Genomic DNA, 19830 nt, shown 5'->3' with positions numbered 1-19830 from the left:
ATTTCCTACCCTTAATGAAGCAGCTCCAAGAGGTTCTTCCAGAGGTGCAGGATAGTTGTGTGGTACATTTGTTCATGGAAAAACTGACAGGGGCAGCTGATCCTGAAAGGTGCTGGTAATCCATGGCTCTGTGCTGGTGGTGGGATCAGGAATATAAAGATGAACCACACCAGCAGGTTATGTTGGGCAGCTGGTGTGAATGAAGCTGTTGAAGCTTCAATGGATTTGGATTGCAGTCAGGACACTTTGTAGTTTTCCTGAATTAAATCCATAACAAAGGCTTTCAAAAGCTAATCAAAAATATACTTTCCATCAATCTTAGCCATAGTCATTGTTGGCTCTCTGGAAAATCAGTGGTGAAGCAGTGTATGTGACAGACGAGGAGACGCTGTGGAGAGCGATGGGTCAGGGGCAACGTGGTGTTTCAGCTGATCCAGTGAGCACCAACAGATGAGCTCATCACTCATCAGGCTGAGAATCAGAACTTTTGTCATCACTGTGGCTGTAACTTTCCAGACTACACTGCACCAGACTGCCTGAGGGTGAGGATGCTCAGCCCCAGGAGGCAGCAGGGCAGGCATCAGAAACTGATTTGGATTGGTGAACTTTGTGTTTGTCCTTTGTGGGGGCTTCTGTTCCAGAATGTGGCCCCTCACCACTTGCTCTGTCTATCAGCAATGTAGCACAGGCGGTCAGCCTGAAGAACTGAACTACTCCTGAAGGAGTTGCATTGGTTAATTTTTCACCTTGATTTGCCTTTTGTTTTTCTACAGCTGGACAACCCTGATGAGCAAGCAGCACAGATCAGACGTGAGTTAGATGGACGTCTCCAAATGGCAGAACAAATTGCCAAGGTAAAACCAGAAGTCTACTGACATTAATAACCTCTTCATTTAGGAGTATACAAGGAGTTTGATGCAGCCCCCAGGTCCTGTCATTCTCTTACAAGTTTCTTCTCATAATAATTACCAGTTAGAAGTGATCAGATTTTTAGCTGCAAACAAACAAGATGAAGCCGTTCTGGTGTGCATTTCTTGGAATGTCCTGATGAGTTGGGAGAGTTTAGGTTCCTGAAAAATCCCTTGTGAATCCTCAGAGGTGTCACATTTCTATGCTAGACAATAAGGTGGATAATAGTGTGTAAGAAAGGAGCCAGGAATCATCCTAATGGGATTTGTGGTTTTTGCTGGGCTGATAGGAGCCACAATTTCCTCTGCCTGTAGGGAAATGCTGCCTCAATAAAGGTCCTTCAGATGTATTGTCCCAAAGAAGTTCACACTGTGCATGAGAGCAGTCAGGCCATCACTGCCCCCTGCAGACATTACTGCTGTTTGGAGATCTCCAGACAGCTTTGATAACCAAGGACTCAGCTGATCTCCCTGGAGATCCTTCTGCAAGGAGCCATCTCCCGAGGAGCAAATCACACCCCTACACAGTGGCCTCCAATGGACCATAGATGATGGAGAGGATCCTGTTGACATCAGCATGGCCGAGTTTTCTCCTTGCCTCTAATCAGATGCTCTGAGTCACTGATAAAGCCCTAATGGGGCTGAAGTCATTTGGAATGATCTATCTGGCTGTTCTTGATAATCAAGAAACCATTACTACAAGGCAAAAAAAAAATCTAATCACAGAGACAAGCTCAGTCCAGGGGCCTGCCTTTCAGCAGCAGTCCTCCCAGCAATGAGTTGGGCCCAAATTAGGATTTTTTATAAGATAGGTAATATCAGAGCTGTTTGCAACCACACTGAAATGCCTGGATGTGAAAAGCAGAGCATATTGATTTATAGTCAGGCATTGATGATGGTGCTGGTGGAGCCTGCACCGCTCCTCCTCACTAACACCTCTGTTGAACATCTGCTGCTGTTTTGTCTTTGGGGACATAGGCTCTGGTTTTCCCCTCTTCACTGATAAAATTAATGAGATGGCCAAGGACCACATAGCCAATCAATGGTACAGCAAAACATCAAATTCACTGTAGCTCTTTTGTTCAGCATTTGGCCCTTTGCCATTTCATTTTTGTCAAGAAAACCTATAGTATTTATTTGCAGTGAAATGTAAGCCTCTGCACTGAGCACAGCTGCTCTGGTTCTGAGATAGGTAGCCAGGCCCTGAGAAAAAGATTGCCTGGTTTTGTGATTTCATTTTCTCTTTATGGTATGTAGAACAACAATATGCATGATTCAGTAGCAGCCAGCAGAAGCTGCAGCATCATGAATTATTTTTTGCAAATGAGAATTTACCATTTCCATTCTTCCCCCAAGGATATTGAAAACAAACCATGACACTGCTGGCCATCCAAGAGAAAGTCAGGGGAAAATTTCTCAACATAACCTGACATATTTCTGTGCAGAATTCAACCTTCAAAATACAACAGTGCAGCTTGGAGGGTGGTTTAGAGTAAAAGGGGCTTACCTGGGTTTCAGTTGGCAGCTAGGGATATTTAATCTCTGTCATGGTACTGCAGCAGACTTTCCTTTCAGAATGTCAGGTCCCGCCAGCATCTGCTTGCAAGAAACCTTGTTCTTTCAGATCCACGAATACCATATTTTGGAGGCCTCTAAATGACCTTTTGAATCTTCTTCTGTAGCCTCCTTTCAGGGCAAGGCAGCTTTCCCTGTAACAGAGGGCAGGTTCACAATTCAGCTCAGTGAAAGGATAGCATTTCCATTTTTATCTCTAATTTGCAGCTTTTAATACAGATTTGCTGCACAGGGAGGCTTACAGTGCTTGTGAAACCAGCACTGAGGTGTCTTTCTTGGAGATTCCATGCTCGAGGCAAATTAATACCTCATTTTTAAATAAAGAAATTCACACTAGGACATTTGCACTTCAGAGGCAGCAAAGGCTGTGGAGTCTTACGGGACCAGTGGCTCTGCAAGGCTTCATTTGAGCTGTTGTGTGACCTTGAACGAGTCGCTGTTGTGCCAGCTTTCCTGCCTCTGCATGCCAGGACACAGCTCTGGGTGTTTCTGCCTCCCCCTGTGCCCAGTAGAGTGCAGCTCAGTGCAGCACTAGGGCAGTGCTAGGCAAGGTCCCCCACTGAGCCCGACTGCATCAAAGCACATCAGCCCAGCCTTGGAGCCAGGCAGCTTGAGGATCACACTCTGTGGCAAGCAGATGTTTTAAAGCTGAATCTGGACAGGCTTTTCAGTCTGTGTGTTGTACTTTTCCAGCAGCTAAATAGAGCAGCATTACAGCTGAGAGCTTAGTGATGCCAAGGCAGACATGTATTTTTCTCTGCAGTGGCAAGTGCTCTACTGTCCTGTGGTGCCTTTTCCCCCTCCCAGTCACCTGGCCTCAAGGACAAGGAGGAGCACGTGTAGGAGCAACTAAATGAGACCTGGTGGTGACACTGGAGTGATATGTCTGGCTGGGGCTGGACCCACTCTGCTCCAGCCTGCTGGGCAGGTCATTCCTCAGTATCCTAACTCTGCCTGCCTCCATGCTTGTGCCTCTCCCTATTCCTGATCCTCTCTCTGCTCCCAGTACATGGGGAGGTGACTAATGCCCTTTCTTGCTGTTGTCTGCATCTCTTGATAGTTTCTTACTCCAGACTTCCCCCAGCTTTATCTCCAGTCTGATGGGTGACTTGAGACTTGAGATCTGCATCTCTGCATTTCCAACATCAGTTAAATAGTCCCAGTTAAACTGTTATGCATCACTTCAAACTACATTTTAGTCCTAATACAAGAAGTTGCTGGTGGCACACAGTGAAATGTCTCAGTCCTTGCTGCACTGCTGAAGAGGTTTGTGAGGGCAGTGCCAAAATTGCAGTCCCTGGAGAGATGGATGACAGCAGGGTAAAAAAGCAATAATGTCTGAACATCATTGCTGCAGCAGTAGTTCTCAAAATCTATGAAACAGTTGTTTGGTTTTTTTTTTCCTAGGGGTGACTTGCAACTTATATAATGCACAGACAATACAGGAGGCTGATTAAGTAGTTTATTTTACTGTAGTTCTAATTTACATGAGGGAATTGCTTCCCAGGATTGAGGCTGGAAACAGATGGCCATACTTCAGCTGCTTGGTGTGAGTGCTGCTGTGAGCTCTGCTTGTAGTGATCTTAAGGACTGATGCAAAAACTAGTGCAGAGGAGAGCTCTTTCAGCACCCTGATGACAGTCTTCTAGAAGAAACATGACCTTATTTTCTTTCCTAGCATACATTTTACAAATGGCTTTTCACAATGTTGTGAATTGCCACCAAGATTGTTTGCACATCAGCCTTGTGTTCCCTGGCTGCAGATGCTGCCTCTCTGTTTTACACCTTGCACAGTGCTTGTAACCCACTGAGAGACATTCAAATCCTGAGCAGATTCAGGCCATGGGAGGAGTTGACAGAAGATGCAGGACTCAGGCTGGTGATGGGCAGCAGTTCAAAGCTGAGAATATTAATTAGGGAACATCATATTTTCCTCTCACTGTCACCCTTGGTTTTAGAGTTTAAATTCCTGTTGACAGCAAGCAGCACTGGAAAGTCTCACAGTGAAAAGTTGTCTTCTTGGGGGGAGACTCAGGCCTTGGCAAGTAGTGGAAAGGATGTTTTACTTCTTCTTCCAGTTAGGACCAAACATTCCTGCCCACACATGGCTGGTTTTCTCTCTTTGGGCTCCTTTCACAGCTGGAAACCTGATGAAGCAACTGCTCAGAAGTGTTTTTAAAGGAGCTGACACAACTGGGAGACTGGAAAGCAAATTTGTTACTGTCAGCCTCCTCTGAATCCTTAGTAAATTGCTGTTGGTCACAAAGTTCAGTTGAGATCTGGCCTGGAGTGTTTGTAATTGAGGAAAATGCCATCCATAGGAAAAAGCCCGTTTGCAGATAGAAAAGTCAGTGAAATTCAAGTGCATGCAAGATACAGGAAAGTTGGACAAGTACCAAGTAGTAATTCAGTGAGAAACTAGCAATAATGTTTCTACATTACTCAGGGGGAAGCTGTAATTTGTCATCTGGTTTGTAGGAGCTCCCTGCTCACAAATCTCTACAGATGCTCTTGGGGGATTCTCCCACTGCAACAAGTGGCTGTTGATTGTCATAAACGTTCATTCTGTTGTGTTTGTTTCCAAATCCAAGGAGCGCAAGTTTCCCAAGTTTGTGTCCAAAGAAATGGAGAACATGTACATTGAGGAGCTGAAGTCATCTGTCAATCTCCTGATGGCAAACTTGGAGAGCATGCCTGTGTCTAAAGGAGGCTCTGAGTTCAAGCTGCAGAAGCTGAAACGTAGCCACAACACCTCAATAATTGACATGGGAGAGGAGAATGAGAACCAGCTTTCCAAGTCAGACGTCGTGCTGTCATTCTCCCTGGAGGTAAGCTACATGCACACAGCAGTGTGTACAGTTCATGGGAGTAAAAAGCACAGCAGCCGACTTCTGCTCAGTTCAAATTTAGGTTAGGTGGAGAGAGGTGAGTAGAAATCACTCTCTGTTTACTGGAAGCTTTGCCTGTGATTAAACACTGTGTCCCTTCTGGTGTCTCAGCACCTTGTTGGAGCAATCTGTGTGATGTGCACTGTCTGGCATTTTGTGACGATGTATATCAAATGGCTCAGAAATCTGCATCAGGTATATTACCTGATCTCTTCATGCAGTTTGTTACTGAGTGTAGCCCAGTAACCCTGAGCCTGTATTGTCCCCACAACCATTACAATAATGCAACACTGTAAATATCAGCATCTTTAACTATTGCCAGCTAGAGGGCTCGCTGCATTTCCCTGCGAGAATTGCTTCCTCTTTGAAGAATTGTGAAAAATCCCTGGGCTTTGAATTCACCCAGCAGATTGATTTGCAGTTTGTGTGGATATCCTGTGCTGTGCTGGGTTGCTCTTTGCTCTCTGTTGCATGCTGATTTTCTGCTCAGTGCTCTGTTGAGCAGTTTGTCTGTGCAGCCCAGGGGAAGGCAGGGTGCTGCTGCTGCCTCAGTCCTGGTTGCTCTGTAGCTGTTTTCAGCCAACTCAGTTGTTTTGTGCAAACACATTTGTGGTCTATTTGTGGGCATATTTACTTCAAGGAGTCATCAACTCACCCCTACAGAATTGTTGTTGTCTGTCAATGAGTGGGTTTATGATACATTGTCAAAACAACTAGCAGGATGGAGTCAAAAATGTAGGATGCAGAAAAATCAGAAAATTTTGGTTTTGTGTAGTTTCCTGTTTATTTCTCTTCCTAGGGAGTATCTTGTTATACATATCATGCTAATGCAAAACTTAACAACCCTGGTTGTCCAGTCTCAGAATTCAACTCATTAAGTGTCTGAAACCATCTTGATAGTATTCAGTTCAGTCTTATGTAAAACTAGGGCTGTGAACCCAGAGATGATGCCTTCAATAGCAGCATCAAATAAGGCTGACTTCCAAGCATTCCCATGAGGAGGAGCAGGGAGCTATCACAAAGCAGTAGCCCCCTGTTGCAGAAGCTGTGCAGTGTGTACAGCTGTGTGTGAAGGGCCACCCTTACAGCAGGGTGTCACAAATGCTCTGCTCCAGCTGAACCCCATCTGGTGGGAAGCCAAAGCCCAGTGAAGCACTGACTTCAGGAGCTGGCAGGTCTGGGCACTGCTCAGTGCACAAAGCTCCTGCTGCAAGAAAGCTTTTACCAAAAATGGGCACTCATCAGAGGCTTTGTGGAGCTCTGTGTGCCAGGGACAGGATCCTCAGCTCCAGACAGATCAGAAGACCTGAGGAGAGGAATTTTAAACCCCTGTGTATATACTACATAAATAGCTGTAATAGAACATGAACAGAAACTCCCACAGTGATTCTTGTAGAAATGTTTAAGGTATGTGGTTAATGGGATTAATCACCTTTAAAAAGAAGGGGAAAAAATTAATAACCTGCACAAAACTTAGGTGGTGATTTCTTAATTAGGAAGATTTTCTATAAGCAAGATGAAGGAAGTTATTTTTGGTTTTGTTTTGGTTTTTGTTTTGTTTTTTGGGTGTTTGTTGGGGGGGGGGCTTGTTTGGGGGTTTTTTGGGGTTTTTTTTTGTTTTTTTTATCAGAGCTCTAGGGTGGGCAGGGGGCAGCAGTTTTAAACTAGAACAGGGTAGATCTAAATTTGGTATAAGAAAGAAAAGGGTTTTAATGAGGGTGGTAGGACACTGGAACAGGGAACAAATGGGACATAGGTGTTTCATCCTTGGAGTTTTTGAAGATCAGGTTGGATGGTGCTCTGAGCAACCCAATCTACTGAAAGATGTCCATGTCTCAGCATGGGGATTGGACCAGACAGTCTTCAAATGCCAACCCCAAACCACTTAATATTAATATTAATATAATGGAAATTAATATGGAAAATATGCTTTTGGCACAAGCTGAGTAGTTGTGTGCATTTTTTCCCCTGGATTTCACATATTAAGGCATTTCTAGATGGAGCAGGAGTAGATCTGTGAAGCCCATCTCCTGAAGCTCGGCACAGCCCTGGACACCCAAGGGTTCCAGTGAGCCCATGTGCAGTCAGAGGGAATCCTGGTCTCCATACAGACCTGGCTGGCTGCCACAGTCTCCCCTCAGCCTGGGCAGTGCCACCATCCCTGCCTCCTGCCCCTGAGAACATCCAGCAGCACGTGGAGGACCTGGCTGCCCCCGTGGGCTCCAGCAGGGTGTGAAGGAGCTGCTCCTCTAACGTTTCTCCTCCTCTGCCTGCAGGTTGTCATCATGGAGGTGCAGGGGCTGAAGTCGCTGGCCCCCAACCGCATCGTGTACTGCACCATGGAGGTGGAAGGGGGGGAGAAGCTGCAGACAGACCAGGCTGAAGCCTCAAAGCCAACGTAAGCCTTGCTTTGCTCTTTGGTCTCTCCCCACCACACTGCTCTGCCCTGTCTCTGCACTGCTGAGTCACTGCAGATAGCTCTGCCTCCTGCGTGCTGAGGGCAGAGGGGACTCTCAGAGGCAGAGGAGAAGCATGGCCTTCCTTGCACACATGCAGAGTGTTGTCCTGCAGCTAAAAATGGCACATAAGCCCTGCCTGAGGGGAGTAAAGTGTTAATGAGAGGCTTATGTCTCGCGTAGCCATAGAGAGATAAATTTGTGCCTATACATAAGTGCTTTACTAAATAGGGATGGAGTTAAGCATGTGCTTAGATAAGTACTTGCCTGAGTGTCCATCTGAACTGGTGCCATCAGGTATAGGTACATTATCCTGTCCTCACTGTCAGGGTTTTGGCAGTCCTACGAGAGAGAGAACAGCTGGCAGGGACACAGTCTGGCAGCCAGAGGTGGAAGGGAGGATCTGGCAAAAGTTTCAAATTACTCAGTTAAAGCTTTATTTGAGACCTCTCTGGCCCAGTCCCATTCAAGGGCAGAGTCTTGTTCTATCCTCTTTGACCTCGTCCCCAGATCCTCACTTTTGACCCCATACTTGGCTTTCTTTTGTCTTACCTGGATGTTGTTAAGCACCTACCAGTAGTGATTGGCCTTTGTTATTTGGAAGGAGAAAATGATGAATGGCTTATTTCCTTTCCAATTTATGGGATTAGTTAACTTGAAACATTCTGGATTTGAGGCAGTGTTTCTCTGAATGACTGCAGAGATTTCACACTTAAATTAAATTTTCAATGTGGTTCCTGACAGTGCAGAATTGCTGAGGTGGTGTGAAGCCTCCTCCAAGACTAGGGAGCAGTGCTATTGTGCTCATATCCCCTTCCCTGTGGCCAGTCCTCAGAGGTGTTTTGCCAGGAGCTTCCCAAGCTCGTGGAAGGAAATCCAGAACCACCTGGCTGCAGGATTTGCAGTGCACAAGCACTGCAAGCAGCTCAGGAGCAGTGGGTGCAGGCAGAGACCAGGACAGGCTGCCCTCCCTCTGTCACTGTCCTCTCACAGAGGCACAGAAATTGCTGGTGCCTCATGCCCTGTGCTGCACCAGAGCAGCAGGAATCTGCAGTAAGCTGTTCATAAACAATATTCCCAATCAGAGAAAGTGCTGCAGCCTGGCTGACTTTTCAAAATGCTTTGAAATCTGCTTTAGAGAAGGAAGGAAGAGAGCTGAGTTTAGAGCAAAATTTCCATGAGAACTTACAACTGTCACTATTTTAGGTATTCTTATTGCTTCAGTGGAGAAAGTTGGGCTCTATTTAGGGGAAATTGCTACTATTCATACTGAAAAAGCACATTTCTCCTGGGTTGCATGCACTTGTTTAGATTGGTCTGTTCATCCCACCTTTGCTCACAGGATCTGCCCTTCCATGCACAGGTCTTCTCACTGCAAGATGCAGGGCTATTTCTATGAGAATTGCTTTCAAAATAAGACCTGCAGGAGCGAACTCTTTAATTGAGTGGGTCTTTTTATTATAATTAAATGTACAGTGTCTGGGCATGAAGCCATCAGCCCTCAAGAAAATGCAGCCAACACCGAGTGCTGTGGTGTGATAAAAGTCATGCAAGTCCATCACACTCATCCTCTCTCTGCACTGGCTTCCTGCAGAGGTGTGAGCCAGGCTTCCAGACTTCTGGATTGCTCCAGCACTTGGGCTAATACCTATGGAAATGGCTTAGGAGGGGAGCAGGTTTGATAGTTGAATTCCAAGAGGGTCCTAAGACCTTTTCTTTCCAGAACCAAAGACCAGCCAAGCTGAGGCTCTAGAATAATCTTCACAGAAAGCAGAGGCCATCACAAAAGGCTTGTCCTTCTTTCCTCTCTGCATTAGAGGTGTTTCTTGCACCTTGCCTCCCCTCCCAGGCACAGCAGCAGAGATACAGGAAACCAAAGCTCTGTGAAAGCAATTTACTGCACCTAAGTTCTCTTGTGAAGGAAAGAGGGAATGAATCAGATGTGACATGTTTGTCATCTTGCTTAATACAAGACTTGAAGGCCCTCAGGTGCTCTGGTGATGAGGGCAGTGATAGAAACAGCTCAGAGAATGTTTTGGTGCATTTTTGAGCAGTGCTGCCTTAGAAACAAAGGATTTATGGCAATGCAAAACAGCCTTTGGAGGTGTTAGTTTAGATGCTGACATCAGTCTCACTGAGGTCATTCACACTGTGCTTGCTTCTGTGCTTTTTGTAATAAGCAAACCACCCCTAGAGAAAGGAAGCAGCTCAGTGGAGGCATGAGGGACTGCTCCCTGCCCAGCATCCCAGGATTTGTGTGCTTTGGCAGGGATGCTGCCTGGCCTGGAGGTGAAGAACACTTGGGGATTGTGAGCCTCAGCACTGTGAAACTGTGAACACCAAAGCAAGTTACCTCTCTACATCCCAGAAGTTTTATGTCTCAGAGGCTCAAAAAGTGTGGGTTAAGCACCTGTGCTCAGAATATGCAGTGAATGCAGGTCTGGAATCAGGCAGCATTTCTAAACTGCCAGCCTTGAAACTGAGTGAAATTCAGCTTTGCCATTGTCTGGAGGCTCTACAGGCTACAGAAGGCTAAATTTCTTATAAGCATCAGGGGAGAAAAATTACATTTGAACAGTAAGATTCACTGGAAGACTTCACTTTTCTATCCCAGTCCCTTGTCATGGGGTGGAGAGTGTTAGGGGCCCCTCAAACTTGTAGGACATCTTTTTACCTAACTTGTGGGGTTGTTCACTTTAATCTCATGTGTCCTTCAAATGCCAGCCCTCAGCTAGAGCATGAAGTGACAGCACACTGGTGATGGTGGCTGCTCTTCAGCTCAGTGCCATGCCAGGGGTTCCAGCCTAGCTTCCACATCTCTAATGACAAAAGGCAGTTCACCAGCCAGGGAAGGATTCCCAAAAGCACCAGCCTAGGTCGGTGTGAGATCCTTCTTTCATCATTCTGGTGCAAAACTGGCAGTTTTTGAGAAGAAAGCATCTTAGTGACTTTGGACCTTGAATCCCATTTGCAGATCTGGAGAGAGGCAGGGCAGCAGCAGGGTTAGCAGCCCTCAGTACCCAGTACCCAGCCATCAGATGAGTTGGGTGCAAGGAGTGTGGGTTTTGGGACAACAGTAAACACTGGCCTTCTATTTCTTCTCTGGCTTCATGTTGGATTACTGACATTTTAAGCCCAATCCCTTCATGTGAGGATTATCTGCCTCAGCACAGATGCAGGGGATGGCACAGTTCTAGAGAAAGCCAGACCTGAAATAGCAAGGTTCATTTCAGATCAGGCTTGCAGTGTTTTATTAGTAGTGCTTTTAATAAGTTGTGTAAGAAAAAGCTTTTGTGTATTATGCCCTAACACGCAGATGCCTCTAAAAGATATCTCAAATCCCAGTGTGAGAAGGATTTTACTGCTTTTCATGCTGGAACTGTATTCTTGCAGATGTTTGTGGGGTTTATACCTCTCCCCCCTTCCCTCTGTACTGGCCTATGGTCTGTCCTCTGCATGTCTCCAAAATGTCCTTCAGGAGCTGTGTCAGTAGTGCTGCTGTTTGTGCAGCCTGGGAACAGGGTTGTCAAGGGGTTTGGGAGTAGCACAAAAGATCCAGCCACAACCTCCCTGTCCTGAAGTGAGAAATTGCTGGATATATTTAAACAGTGACCTGTGCTTGTGGCAGTGCTCATGGTCAGCATCCCACATCACCTTTCTCTGATGTGAGCAGAACAAAAGAAAAGAGACCCAAACAACAGCAAGGACCTATGTGCCTTGTGAATAAATGCTACAGATTCTGGAGTTATTTTGGCACCCAGATAAGTCTCAGTCTCTATCACAATAGTGAAAATTGGGTGTCCCTGCATTGAACTGAGCTGAACCATTTGGGGTAAAAGCAGTAAATACTGATGGGGAAGAACCTGGCCAACCTGTCTGTGCATTTGGCATGCCAGGAAGGGACAGGGGTGTGGGCTGCTCCTCTGGAAGTGTTTTCATTTTGAGGTTATCTATTCCCCTTGCAGAGCAGTCTCTTCAGTGCTAGTGCAAGGGTGCAGTAGCTCAGAGAATGAGAGGTGAGGATGGAGCTTGTTGTTTTCTGAAGGAGGAAAGGCCACTTGGCATTGCTTGGGATTTCTTTTCCATGTAGTTTTCTTCGCATGTGCTGTAGGGCAGTGCTGGAGAAAGGACACTCAGTGACTCTCATCTGACTTCATGCCACCTCTTACATTTGTCATGACCAAGGGCTTGAGCTTTGTCCCCTTTCCAGAAATTCACTCTTGATAAAGTGATGTCTTTGGTAAACTTCTAAATCTCTCCCATCTCCTTTCCCTTAGCCACCTCCCTCCCACCAGACAGGGGTGTCTGGTTTTATCTTTGTGCTGTCTCTGATGCTGCTCCCTGATGTGTTTCAAGGTGCTCTGACAGCTCTGCTGCTTCTCTCTGCTCTGACAGGCTGCCCTTGTTCAGATCCCTGCACCAAGCCTCCAAGCTTATCACTCAGACAGAGTTTTTGTTTCAAATTAGTGTGCCACATCCATCAGATCCCTCTGTCTGACCATGAAGAGGGACAGGACCTGCACAGCATCCTTCTCCAGTGCTGTTTAGTCACCTTCTCCTTCTGGGAGATGGGCACTGAGCAGCAAAGGGAGAAGCCCTCTGGGAAAGGAGGCTGGCAAGCAGGGATGCTTTCTCAGTCTGCAGAAAGGGAAAATCTGGTCTTTTCATTCAGGAATCCCGTGCCTCAGGCCAGGGAGTTTGAAATGGTGCCCAGTGGCTTTGCACAGAGAGGGCTGTGATGGGAGTGTTCTGTTGCAGTCAGTGTTTTGCTGCTGCAGTTTCTTGGGAGATGGTGTGAACACTCCCCTGTGGTAAAATGAGAAAAGTCCTTCTGAGATGCATAAATTTTAAATATTCCATATAACTAATTTGACTCTGCTAAACTAAAGGGGTTTATGTTGGTGTGAGTGAGAGTAGAGTTTAATTCTTGGTGTGCATCCCTCAGTACAGCTGTTGTTGCCAGGCCTGGTAGGTCTCTTCCAGACATGGCAAAGCTCAGGAACAGGTCCTGTGTGGCTACACAATTTTAGGTAGACATTCATATTTAGGTTTGCATGCTTAGCTAAGCCCTGTGTAAGCAAAATTCATGATGCTGGGTAAAAAACAAAGCAAAAGGAAATTTTAGGAAATAGCTGCTTTTTCTTGCTTTTTTTTCTCCTCCACACTCTTCTAATTGGCTTCAGCATTAAATATAAGCTGTCTTAATTACCCACACTGATTGGATTGCTTTTCCAGTCACATTACTTCATTTCACAGCTGTGCAGATGTTTGCAGCTCTTTCTCCTTAGGAAATCTCCGGGAGCCTTAGGAATGTGTTAAAGCAGGTGGCTGGGTACAGCAAACATCAGACACCATTGTTTGTGGGGTGCAGTCCTTGTTCCTGGGGTGAGGCTCTGAGCAGGGTCAGTCTGCCCCAAGGCATCTGTTGGGGAAATGTCTTCCAGGAGAGGCCTTCAGCTTTGGTCTCTGTGAGCATGGGGCAGATGCCCTGAGCCCGCGATGCTGCTGAGCTAAGAGGTGAAAATGACAGGGACAGGAGCTTCAGGACAGTTGGTTTTAGCCCCTGTGGCTAAGGCTGGAGGGTACAAAGTGATGTCCAAATTCCTGACACAAGATTTCTTCACTTGCAGCTATTTAGCATGCCTAGGAGACAGTTTTCTGATGATACTATGCATGACTTTGCACCTGAAGGGTTCTGCTGTTAGCTTGGTTTCACCTGCTCTTCAAGTCCCCTTTTGTGTGACAATATTTCCATAATGCTCCTGAGATTTATGCTGTGATGTTCCCATTTCTGAAAGTGGAGGCTGTGGACAAGTCATTAAGCACAGCAAAAACTGCAATAAAAAGTTATTACCCAAGTGCAAGTATGTGATCTATTATGAGAGGTCTTTGTGCAAGTGATTTACTGCCCTTTTTAATTAGGAATTCAGAACCTTTCCTGATGCTCCCTCATAGCTGTTCTGCAGGATTGGTTCTTATCCAGCTCAGCCACTGTTGGACAAAAATTCTGCTTTAGATTAAGCAGCTGAGTTTTTCTCCAGAATAAAAGCAAGATCCTGTAGGGATTCCCTTACCCTGAGTATCACCCAGACAGCCACACTGCTGTGGAGGAACCTTCTGGACTGCCATGGAATACTCTGCTGGGGCTCTGGATGGTGATCCCAGGTGGGGCCCTGTTCCCAGAGGTCTCATGTTCAGTCCTGCATCACACTAGAAGCTGTGTTGAAGATTAATGTGTCTTTACACTTACCCCTTGTACTTGGTTTCTTCCAGTATCAAGTAAGTGCAAGCTCTGACTGTGTTTTCCCTGGCTTTCAGAGCACACATAGCATTGCTTTCACATGGATTCTCTGGTGTCTAGTAAGGGTTGAGCTCATGCACCTTCTCTTTCACAGATGAATGTCTTGCTTTTCTCGCCAGCTGTCTAATTTCTTGAGTGTTCCTATGCACTTGGGAATTATGTATTCCTGTGATAGCACATACATTCAAATTTAAGTATTCCAGAAGGTGTGATGCTGCCCAAGGCGATTTTCATCGACACCCGTCTGCTTCATCACTCCTGTGCTTGCAGCCTTAAATGGGGATAGGAAAAACCAAAAGGACATTGAAATGAGACTGAGACTCCGTGATCTGAAACAGTGCTACATTAAGGGGAGGACTGCAGAATGCAAGGTCTGGGATACATTCAGTCATAGTGTTTATTGCTCATAGTTGGCGTTCTTAAAAAAAAAAGAAAGCCATGCCTTAGTGTAAGTTCAGCACATCATTTGCCAGGGGAAAGCCAGGGGACGAGGCATGTGAAAGGGCCTAGTTGTTGGTTTATTTATTAAGTGCTGTGTACAAGTAGTGCACATTATTATTTAATGAGGGGTGCTGCTATTGCTGCAAAGCAGAGTAAGGAGATTGAGGACATGCTTTAAAGAATTGGTACTGTGCCTGCTCCTGTCTGGACAAAGCTCTGGAATGATGAAACAAGAAGACCAACCTTGATAGTGATTTTTCAACATTTTAGGTGTCCTTTCTGTGAAATTAAGGTGGAGTGTACTGGCTTTGTGAATGTGCTGCATCTCCCAACAAACCACAGAACTAATTGTAAAAGCCTTTAAAGGGAGCAACCTACTGCTGTTACTATGTGGAGAAGGCTGCTCATGGGGAGAGGAGCTTGCAGATGGCTGGGGGGGCATCACCTGCTGGAATTGTCCACTCATCCCCACTGACCCAGGAGATCCTAGTGTGAACTTTGCTTCTAGTGGTCAGAAGTTGGGCAAGGCAAACCCAGGTGTCTGGCTAGATTTGATCTTCCTGTCCTGGATCCTGGAAAAGTATAGGACAGCAAAAATGTGAGTGATGGCACAACAAGATATGGTCTCACACTTCTTGTTCTTCCTTTTAGCTGATTTTGGAAGGGTGCCTGTCCCATTCCACTGTAAAAGGGGGAGTCAAGAAGCCCCTCTAAGAATATAACATATGTTGAGGCATAAATAAAAATCAGATTGGTCTCTCTCAGTACCTTGATTTGTTTTCTGCTGTTTGCATTTAGAAAATATTTCACTGCTCTCTACTCTTTTATAAAGGAGGGTCTAGACTATGTTGGCACAAACCAGTAACCTGTATTTTCAGGCAGAGGATTTCTGTCTCCTTCTCCACAGTCTGTGTTTGTGAGATACTAAGTTTCTGTAAATCTGGCAGGCTTTATTAAGTCCAAAATCATGACCAGGCCTTAACCAATGGCAGTCCTCTGCAGCTGTATTTTCTTTCAGGGTGACAAGATCTGATAGGAGAGATGAATCATATTTGGTCATTCTGTGAAGTGAGCAGCTCTGTGGCTGGGTCAGTGGAGCATCTTTGGCCAAAGGAAGCTTTGATTAGCATGTGTGTGGCATTGAAGTCACCCTATTCAAGAAGTGATCACAGCCACAGACAGTAAATGCACACAGGCAATTAATGAATGAAGCTGTAAACCCATGCTGTATCCAAAGCAGATACACTGATAGAGTACATACAGTAGGCAGCCCTTGTAGAAGCAATTTTTCTTTCAGTTCAGACCTCCCAGTAAAACAGTGCTGGGCTTTCACTTCCATTTCCCCCTGCTGAGTTTTTCTTCTCTAATTGTGATAGTATTGAACAAGAGCACCGGGCATTTGAAAAGCAGTCATCATTTAAATCATGGAAAGTATTCATGCAACTTTTTTTTTCTCTTTTTTAAAATTTTTCCTGTTAATACCCTAAAGATTGTGGTGAATAGCACTGCCACAATTTCACATCCAAACCAGCTGAGGGATTTCTGCAGCAGATTCCAGCCAGGGGTGCAGTGGTCTGGGAGGGGTGTGTGGTCCTGGGCTGGGTGCAGGCATGGTGGAGGGACATCTCTGGGGCAGGAATGCCATCTCGTGGCCATAAATAGCTATTATGTGATTTTACATCCACCTCCCATCCCTTCTTCCTTCCTCATGACACTTCTTCCCCAGTGTATCAGTCATTCTCAGGAAACTCAAATCAAGCTGTATTTTCTGCACGGCAAAGATCATCCCTTTTTGGGTTCCTAAAGCTGTGCTGTCGGCCTCAGCAGCTCCTCTTGGCTGCAGTGCCCTGTGCTGGCACTGGAACGGGATCCACGGGGATTGTGTGTGAGCCACAAGCAGATCAAGAGCAGACCTTTGCAGGCTTTGCTTTGCTGCAGTCTCTGTCAGCTTTACCCTCATCCTTCTGTGCCTTGCACACTCAGGCACAGATGTGATCTCTCCCAGACATATTTCTCTCTCAGCCGGCGGTGCAGGGCTGACGGAGCCAGTTTGAGGATGTGGGAGTTGCAGCTCCTGGAGGGAGAGATGGTCTGGTACTGCTGTCTGCATGATGTTAAGCAAGATGGTGCCTGTGTGTGTGGCACATACATTGTGTCTCAGAGCTGTGGAAACAGAAAAGTACAGGCCATGAAGTGCTGGAGGTTGGAACAACTCCTTAGCTGCTGTAGAAGGAGCCCAGTCCTTAGTGACACACTGTCTCTGCTCACCTTTTGAATAACAGCATCGTGCTTTCTGCAGTGGTGTTTTGGGGAAAATTAATGCCCTTTTTGTAAGAAAAATATTTACCAGAGGTGTTCTCTTTTAGCAGAGGAAGTGTTCCATGCTTGGCCATGGGAAACGATGGATTCACTCAGAGCATCCTTGGGTTATCCTATCAGAGCAGACATCAGTGCTGCATGCAGAGCCATGGCCTCACTTGGTGTTCCCTGGCTGCAGGGAAGGCAGGTACAGCCACCTCTGCCAGCCAGTGCCTGCAGGAATGCTGATTTGTCAGCACCTGCACGGGAGCTGCATCAGTGGAAGCGTGTTTTAAATCACTGCAAAGTCTGTGCGGGAAAGTCTGGGAGGAATCAAATCTGTTTGTGCTGTCACTCCCACTTCAGCTCAGCTTGTTCTGAGGGGATGGGACTGAAAGGCTCTTCTGGCAGCTGAAAGGGAGGGGAGGAAACAAATGTAAACAAAAATAGACTGTGTTGTCAATCTGTGTCTGATGTCTTTGGTTATCCTGTTTTGAAGGTGAGTAAACACATCAAAGTTTTACCGTGGGAGGAATCCCAGAGGAGGCTCAGCAGCCCCGAGTATCAAGATGTATTATGGATGCAAACCTTTCTCAGTGCATTTCTGCAGGCAGAATGGAAAGGTGCCTTTCTTAGCACCTGAGTGGTATTTCCTAGCCCAGGATGGTTTTGCATGAGCAATGTATATGCATCTATATGTGTTCTTTGAGATTTTAATTTCAAATCTTTTTTGTAAATCTGCAGCAGTCACCTCCAGCACATCTTTATAGCAGTGGAAAGACAGGAGCCCTCTATGTCAGGCATCACTTCATCTGCTTGCTGCCTCTAAATTGGGATGAGGCAAATTAAGGCCTAACTCTACTGTTTTAATTAGATCTCTCCTTATTGCAGTAGCAGGAGCCCGTAGCAGGTGACTGAGGCACATTTACACAGTAGTGCAGTCCCCTAAATTTGTAGGTTTTCAACTGAGGTTTGCAGTCCTACTGTAGGAAGTCACAAACTAGTTTGTAGCTGTCCCCAGCACAGCATCCCAAAACTGGCAGTTGTTTGTGACATTCTCCTGCTGAAACAAAGTTGTGTGTGTGAAGTTGTGTGTGCATCCCACAGGTCTCCAGGTGTGTGACCCAGCCTGTGAGCTTTCTTGGAGTGCCTAAAAAAAGCCAGAATTCTTCTGTGCCTTTGGGCTTTTTCAAATCCCAAAGGCACAAACAAAAAACCTATTATCCATTGCCATTACCCACAAGAGCTGCAAAGAGTACATATTTTCTCAAAGGCTTTGGGATGCCCTGCTTCTGTTTATTTTGGATTTGTGACCCAGCTGGTGCAGGTGTGAGCACCTGCCTCTGCCCATGTGTCACAGACACATCTGTTCTGCCACATCCCTGCCAGTTCAGTGCCTTACCTGCACTGCTCCCTACAAGGAGCTGTCAGCTCTTCCAGCCTCTGCTTGTGAAAGGATCACCATTGTCTAGTTTATGGTGTTCCTAGGAGTTCCCAAGCACTCTTTTCATTTTAAAAAATGGGTATTTTCATCCCAGTGGGATTAATGCTATCCCTGCATGAGGTTTTGCTGTTGACCTGAGTGAGCCTGTCTGTGCTCAGTTATAATGAACTATTGCCTCCATGTATGGGCAAGGGAAGTTCAGGTAGATCACTGACAATTGTGGTCATCAACCTCTAGTTCATGTGTTTGAATGGCTGGTACAGATAAAGCATTAGAGAATATAGTAAAAAGCTGTCCTGTGTGCTTCTTCATATATAGGTAACTGTTAAAGATACTTTAAACCTGTTTATTTTCCTCCTCGCTTGTGTCTCTAGGAATATGTAGAAAAGAAACACAGCTTAGCATTACATTAGAGGAAAAGGTGCTCTACTCCATCAGCTGCATGAAGGTAGGTTAGCTCAGTGCCTGGTGTGCTTCTGCTCTAACTCTGTTTTTACCAGTGCTCAAGCATGGGCATACATGATTTATGGCCCAAGATTTAAAGGTCTCCTCTGGGAGGGGAGGAGTGTGCTAAAGTAATAAAACCATCATTTGTTAGACAGGATTTCTGGGAGAACTAAATTTAGACTGTATGTAGCATTTCAGTCTCCAGCAATGCACTCCAGGGATCTGAACTCTCCATCCTCAGAGCAGGATCCAGATCCAGCAGGGACCATGACTGGGCACCACAAAAAGCTGAGAAAACAAGGCTGGATCACACCACACAAGGTGAAGCAGTCACCAAGCCCAGGCAGTGTCTGTCAGGCTGTCTGTGCTGCCTCTTGATGAACTTCCCTTCACCAGCCAGCTCACTTTGGAGACCAAGTACACCAGGAGGGACACAGACATGTCAGAAGAGGAGAGATGAGGGTTGTAAGTGAAGAGAAATGCATGAAGCACAACTCTCTCCACCAGCACTGCACAAAGGAGGGAGGCAGCCAGACTGGCCAGTCATGGCATCCTCACCAGATCCCATTCTGACAGTAGAGGACAGCAAGGGAGGCTAAGCTGCCCTTCCAGCTATTGTCCCAAACATGGTCACATACACTAAATGCCTTTCAGCTGGACCTCTGTGCCCTTGCACACAGCCAGCTGGCTGTGCAGGAGGGTAGGTGATGCTGCTGCTGGTTTTGGTGACCCTGCAGGGATGGAAGCAGCTGCCTGCTATGTCCTACCTTCCCAAGGACATGTTCCTGTCTTGGGAGGACAGGCACTGCTGCTGAGTTGGTTAATTTGGGAAAACTATACTGAGCAAATTCCTGCAAATCTGGCCAACATGTAGGAATATTATTCTGCAAGACTTTTTTACTGAAGTGGTGGATTTTTGGAAACAAGGCAGAAGGGGCAGCAGCTCTGGCAGAGAAGATCTGTCCCAGGAAACTGCTGTGGCCAGTGGGCATCATGCACACCTGGAGTGAGCCCACTGAGGGGACAGCATAGCTCTCCTTTAGTACACATTTTTACTTTCATTTTCTGATTT

At 46.1% G+C, this 19830-nt stretch overlaps 1 protein-coding gene across 8 annotated transcripts in view; it reads left to right on the top strand.

The window, feature by feature from the left end:
- CADPS (calcium dependent secretion activator) overlaps positions 1-19830 on the top strand; it is a 204182-nt gene that overhangs the window by 68056 nt on the left and 116296 nt on the right. For all 8 annotated transcript variants that reach the window (XM_036390827.1, XM_036390824.2, XM_054515999.1 and 5 more), the window contains 3 exons: positions 774-854; positions 5075-5311; positions 7648-7769. In XM_036390827.1, coding sequence (XP_036246720.1) covers positions 774-854; positions 5075-5311; positions 7648-7769 — 440 coding nt within the window. The remainder of the gene's footprint in view (positions 1-773; positions 855-5074; positions 5312-7647; positions 7770-19830) is intronic.

Source organism: Molothrus ater, chromosome 11 (genome assembly GCF_012460135.2).
Source record: "Molothrus ater isolate BHLD 08-10-18 breed brown headed cowbird chromosome 11, BPBGC_Mater_1.1, whole genome shotgun sequence".
Classification (NCBI taxonomy): domain Eukaryota; kingdom Metazoa; phylum Chordata; class Aves; order Passeriformes; family Icteridae; genus Molothrus; species Molothrus ater.
The sequence above is the reverse complement of the archived record's forward strand: the minus strand, read 5'-3'. Positions and strand labels throughout refer to the sequence as shown.